The following is a 6,106-nucleotide window of genomic DNA, read 5'->3' on the forward strand; positions in this document are numbered from 1 at the left end:
GGATCAGCCCTGCCAGGGGGAAGCCCGTCAGGACCGGCAGACCTCAATCCCCGAGCGGGCGGCCAGCGCCGTGCCCTCCAGCCCGCCCATCACCACCGGAGCCCCAGCCACGGTACCTTGGATGGAGATGAGCACCTGGAGAAGGCTGGATTTGCTCGTCCACCTCTCTGTCCCCTGAAACACACGGACGGTCACCTCTGTCCCAGACACCCCTCCGACGGCCTGTCCCCCATCCCGACGGGTGCTGGCATGGTACTGACCTTTCCGATCCAGGTGCCCAGGAGGCTGACACACACCTTCCCATTGTCATACAGGTTGGGGTTCAGACGGCCACTGCACTGGGAGAGGTAGCAGAAGTGGGGGGGCACGGCCGGGTAGATGTTGGGGAGCTGGATGTCAAACAGGTAGAGGCCGTCCTCATAGGGGGTGCGAGTGGGGCCCTTGATCAGGGCTGAGAAGAGGTCCTAGAGGAGGGAGGCGTGGCTGGCAGGGGCTCTGCACATGGGTCTCCAGAGCGCGTGCGGGCAGAGCAGCACCTGCGACTCCCCAAGGCCGGCGGCGAGACGCCAATGCAAACCCTCTGTACAGACCCACCCAGTGTCTTTTAGCTCCTGGCATAAAGGGAATTTTCCAGGTTTTACTTCTCTTTAACCATGATTTCAGAAGGCTTCCGCAAACACCGGCCCTGACCCAGGCCCAACAAGGCAAGAACACTGACAACCATCAGGGTGAAGGAGCGCCGCGGATGGCGGGGGCCAGAGGGACGGGGATGGGAACTCCAGGAGGACATGTGGGGAGAGCCACACAGACACCGAGGTCTGGGTCCGTGGCCCTGCTGGTGAGGGACGGACCATGAGTGCTCTCTCGGGGCCACCGTGGGCCTCAGGTTCCTGCACTGCGTCCCTTCCCCTCTGAGGGAGATTTGGGAAAAAACAGAACAAAACAACAACAAAGAAATACTATTCCCTTCTCCCTCAGCAGAGGTTGGAATTTTCAAAAAGATGTTTCCTGAGAGCCAAGAACCAAGCCCCCCCTGAACAGCACCCTCTGTGGTCTCTCTTTTGGGCCGAGCTGGGGCCTCGGTCAGACTCCAGCTCATGTCTCAGGGCGCCTGGCACACAGAGGGCCCAGCAGAGGTCTGCTGAGTAAGACAGGGGGGAGCAGGGAGGGTCTTGCCCTTCCTGGAATAAAGGAGGAAGCAATGACACAGCAGGCAGCATGACTCAAACCCCAGGCCCCGCCACCAGGGCAGAGAGGAGCGTGTGATGTCACATGAAGGCTACTCTGTGGCTAAAAAGGGAGGGACTAGACCAATATGAACCTGCGTAGGTCTCGAAATGACCCTGCTAAGCGAGAAAAGCAAGTTACAGGTGCTGTGCACAACGCCACGCTGTTTATGTAAAACAGATCGCACAAAACAGCTTGTGTTTATGATGGTGCATGAGAATGTAAAAACAAGAAACATCGTCCGAAAGGAAATGCACCGAACTCCTCAAGTCAGGACCCCGGAGGGCCGGGTGGGGAGTGGCCAAAGGCAACCTCAGCTCTTTCTGCAATGGGCTAATGTTTTCAGAAGGAAGTCTGGGCCCTGGCTTGTGTGGCTCAGTGGATAGAGCGTTGGCCTGAGGACTGAAGGGTCCCAGGTTCGATTCTGGTCGGGGGCACTTCCGGTTTCAGGCTCGGTCCCTAGTGGGGGCGTGCGGGAGACAGCCGGTCAATAGTTCTCTCTCATCAGTTATGTTTCTGTCTCTCTCTCCCTCTCCCTTCCTGAGGTCAATGAAGATATGCTTAAAAAAAAAGAAGACGGGACTCGGGTAACAATGATATAATTTAAGACGAACTTTAACACAGAGGGAGGAGAGAAGAGCCACCTGGTTGGACTTTGCCCCGACCTGACTGAGCCTGCTTCCCGCCTTATCACAGGTGTGGGTGGCCTCAGTGCCATCAGGCCCGAAGGCCAGGGCCCACACCGCCCACGGGCTACTTGCCATCCTGTCCTCGAAAGTCTTGACTGCAATGCCGTCGGGCAGCGAGGTGGCCAGCAGCGCCATCTCCTTGCGCACTGCGCTGAAGAACTTCTTGGCCTCTGGGGGCTGGAACTCAATTTTCTTAAAAGAGTGATTCGCTAGAGAGGCAAAGAGACCGTGCAACCCCTGATGCGAGGCCTGAGCACCCCATCTAGAAGGGCAGCTGCCGTGTGTGCTCCTCAGACAGGTGAGCAGCCCACCGTCCGTCCCCACTCTCTCCGCCCCCCCCCACTCTCCCGCCTCCCCTCCCGTCTCTCCTCCCACCAGGACCAGTGGCCACACAGGGAAGTGTCTGTCCCCCGGGCCCTGGAGCAGCAGAGGGGCTGGGTGGGGACTAGGCTCTGCCCCAGACCTGCAAACACCAAAGGGGGAACTCACAGGGCGCGCACTCCAGCACCGAGAAGACCTCGCCCTTGGCGCTGGTGAAGGTGACGCCAGGCTTGCCGCCGCACTGCTGGCAGAGCACCGGCGTCTCGCTGGGCCACTCGGCCTTCATGGGAGACTGCGCCTCGGGCTTGTCCTCCTTGCGCTCGGTGTCCGGCAGGGCCTCCATCTTCTCCTCCTCCGCGATGGCCACGTTGTCCAGGGTCTTCTTGAGGTTTTCCTGCAGCTTCTTGATGTCGTCCAGAAACTTCTTCTCCCGCGTGGGCTTCTCGGGCTCCGCCGTCGGGGAGGTGGGGGAGCCCGTCAGCAGCTGCTCCACCGTCATGTTCTTGAGGCTCTCCAGGATCTTGATGGCTTCCTTCAGCTCCCGGAAGCTCTTGGGGGGCCCGTCCTTGCCGGCCTTCTCTATCAGCCCGGCCACCGGGGCGGCCATGGCCACAGCCCCCTGAATGGCGGCTGTGGCAGCCTCTTCGCTGATCACCACGCCCTTGTCCTCCTCGGGGGCTGCCGGCTGTTCGGTGGGTGGGATGGGAGGCTCTTCTATCTTGGGGTGCTCGTCTTCCACCAGCCCATTGTCCGTCTCCCAGCTGTCACTGTCGTCCTCCCACTCATCGGAGGAGGCCCCACTGGTGCTGCCTTCCACTGAGTCGTAGTCCGACTCCTCGATCTCAGACTCGATGTTGTACAGGTGCTGGGAACAGACGGCACCTCTGAGAGCTCTGCCGGCACCAGGGGCCGTGGCCGCCCGCTCCACCCGTCCCCTTCCTACGCTGGACTCTGCAGGTCGCTCTGTGCTAGGGGAGGTGCCTTTACCTGCTCCATCCCAGCAACAGCAACTGGAGCCCCAGCCAATAGACTGCTCCTCCCACTGTGGGCTCAGTCAGCCCCACCCCCAGAGGACTCGGGCCCCAGGCTGTGTGGCTACACTGGGAGCTGGGAACATGCCGGAGGAAGGGGCATCCGGGACAGCTGGCCTGGGTCACATGTGTTCCCAGCCCGGAAGGAGGGGAGAGCTGGGCCTGAGGACGGCTTGACCAAGGAGGTGAAGGAATGGCACCGAGAACAGCGCTGAGCTCAGAACCCCAGCAGGTGCTGGGCCAGGTGGCTCTTCTTCCTTAGTTCTGGGAAGGTTTCCCTGCCACCCTCAGGAAGGAACCTGCATCTTCTCAGCACAGGGAGATGGGGACCCAGGCCCATCAGGGAGGTCTGTGACGTCTACATGCACCTGGGGGCTGCCAGGTGGGGTGAGACCACAGAGCTGGGCGAGTAATGCTGCCCTCCCTCTCAAGCTTCCCGTGGAACTGTTACCCACAAGGAAACGCCTCACCAGGAGGATGAAGGCCTAGCCCCTGGTCCCTGAGCGGAGAGGGCAGGCCAGGCTTCCAGCCCCGCCGCCGCAGCTGAGCGGTCTGGGCCTGGCAGGGCCGTACCTGGGGCAGGATGATGGTCTTGGAGTTGTCGGCCCACACCACCTCCACCTTGCTGCTGACGTCCACACGGGCCACCTGGCCAACCGATGGCTGCTGGGCAAAAGGGGCAGGGTCAAGGGTGCAGCCCTACAGGAGGGGCGAGGCCAGCACCTCTGAAAGGGAGTGCCAGCAGTGGGTGGCAAGGGTGAGGCCGTAAAAGTAGGAGGGAAGTGGGCACCATCTGGAAGAGGCCAGTGAGCAGCTCAAGCACGGGGCCCTCTTGCTCAAACACCTCCAACGTGCCCTGCCAAGCACACCCCAGCCGCCCCCTCCCTCTCGCAGCATGCCGGTCTCCCAGGCGTCCTGTCCTTCCCAGATGGCTTCCAGCCTCAGGCCTTTTGCCCCTCCTGCCCGACCATACCCACCATCCCACCTGTTCTCCAAGGCCCAGCTCGGATGCCACCTCCCAGCCGGGCCGGGGTTCCTGCAGCGCTCATCAGGCTCCCGCGCTCAGGACAAGGAGAGGGCTTCCCTAGCGACCTGACAGGTGGGGGCAGGCGCTCCTGGTGCCGGTGCGGGGGTGGAGGGGCAGCTTGGGATGAGCCAGAGGACTGGAGGTCTGGTCTCCCAGAGCCACCTGGTGGCACCACCAGGCACTGCAGCTGCTGCACAGGAGGCACAGCTATGGGAGATTGAACTTGGGGTGCATACCTCATCCTCCTTGGGAGGAACTCCGTCCTCAGTGTTGCCGATGCGGATGACGATGTCGGTTGTGCGGAACCGGAAGTCAGGGTGGTCAGCGATGTCATAAACGCTCACGTCTTCCTCTTCACCAATCAGCTGGGCACAGGGTGGGTTTTCGTGAGCCCAGGGCCCTGCGCCCAGCCCACCAGAGCCCCCCGAGGAGGACGCAGGTCTGCACACTCACCTCCACGTCGTCCCCACTCGGCCGCAGCTTGAACCACTTCACCACGCAGGTGCGGCCCACGTGGTCCCCAGACTGCACCACACCGTAGACAGCGGGGTCTGGGCAGCTCTGGACTAGGGAACCAGAGAGCACACGACTCAGGAGCCTGGGTGGTGTCACCTCCTACCCTCATCCACCCACTACGTGTCAAGCCCAGCAGGGCCCAGAGCCCACGTGTTCCCTGGCTCGGTCAAGAGAAGTCGGAGAAGGCTCCCCGAGTCCTCCAAAGAGCAGCCACTCTCACAGGGGAGTCTCCTGACCTGCGCCCGCTTGCCCGTTTCCCAGGCCCTGAGAAGGAATGGCCGCCTGGAGCCGGCACTACCTCGCTTGTCCACCACGAAGTCCCCGGGGCAGAACTCGTTGTTGTCCAGGTGGTGCACCGGGAAGAGGTCGTTGGAGCGGATGTTGCACTCCACGGAGCCGTCCTGCCACATCACGTCTGCTGAGGTCATCGTGGTCACCACCTCCACCGCCACCCTGCAGTGGGGCCAGTGAGCCAGGCCACCCAAAGGCCTTGGAGAAAGGGCAGGCACCCTTCCGCCCTCCCTCTCCCTTGTGGGCTTGGTGGCCTGGAACTTCATTCAGACAAGCAGGGCAGGCCAGCGGGTGCTCACCTAGAGCCTCCATGGCCTATGACCTCCCTGAGAACATCCCGTTTGGAGAGCTCAAGTGAATGGTCAAGGCCGCCACCCCACCCTCTTACTCTCAGATCTCCCCTTCCCACCCGGGCCAACCCCAGGCACCGACATCATCTCAGCTGGGGACCACGAGCCTCTACAGCAGGGGTGGGGGACATTCGGCTCGAGGGTCATATAAGGCCCAGGAAACCATTCGGTCTGGCCCTGCCGAGGCGTTAGGGTGAGTTAATTAAATGTTTGACCAAATGCAGCAGCTGATCTTTAAGTTGGTAATTAAGGCCCTTGGATGATGTCATAAGTATTCAAGTTGCCCTTGGCAGGGAAAAGGGTCCGCACCCTTGCTTTATAGGGTTGCAGACGCTGTGTGTGAGCCCGAGTGTGCACATGGGGGGTTAAGGGGATGGTCCCAGGCTGGACACTCAGCCAGGAGGGAGGGGGCCCTGCCCTTTGGATGTACCTGTCGCCCGGCTTGAAGTCACGGGTGATTTTATTCTTCTTCCTCTTGTGTTTTCGCTTTAAGTTCTTGATAGACAAGGGGATGCTCTTTTTGCGATTCGTGCCACTGCCGCTCTGGGAGGAGGTGGTGGAGCTGGCGGAGGAGGTGACCGAGCTGGTGTCGTCCGTGTCCTCAGCAGCCTCGTCGTCGGCGTCCTGCTTGGCGGAGTGCAGCCTGTCGTCTCC

At 61.5% G+C, this 6,106-nt stretch overlaps 1 protein-coding gene across 1 annotated transcript in view; it reads right to left on the bottom strand.

Annotated features, from left to right (window-relative positions):
* UBE2O (ubiquitin conjugating enzyme E2O) overlaps positions 1-6,106 on the bottom strand; it is a 17,793-nt gene that overhangs the window by 1,362 nt on the left and 10,325 nt on the right. Inside the window, exons 10-18 of the mRNA XM_015559215.1 lie at positions 5,883-6,102; positions 5,110-5,264; positions 4,749-4,861; positions 4,532-4,660; positions 3,842-3,931; positions 2,406-3,102; positions 1,989-2,125; positions 261-464; positions 108-174 (exon numbers count right to left, since the gene is read on the bottom strand). Of these exons, the coding sequence (XP_015414701.1) occupies positions 108-174; positions 261-464; positions 1,989-2,125; positions 2,406-3,102; positions 3,842-3,931; positions 4,532-4,660; positions 4,749-4,861; positions 5,110-5,264; positions 5,883-6,102 (1,812 nt within the window). The remainder of the gene's footprint in view (positions 1-107; positions 175-260; positions 465-1,988; positions 2,126-2,405; positions 3,103-3,841; positions 3,932-4,531; positions 4,661-4,748; positions 4,862-5,109; positions 5,265-5,882; positions 6,103-6,106) is intronic.

Source organism: Myotis davidii, unplaced genomic scaffold, assembly GCF_000327345.1.
Source record: "Myotis davidii unplaced genomic scaffold, ASM32734v1 scaffold274, whole genome shotgun sequence".
Taxonomy (NCBI): Eukaryota; Metazoa; Chordata; class Mammalia; order Chiroptera; family Vespertilionidae; genus Myotis; species Myotis davidii.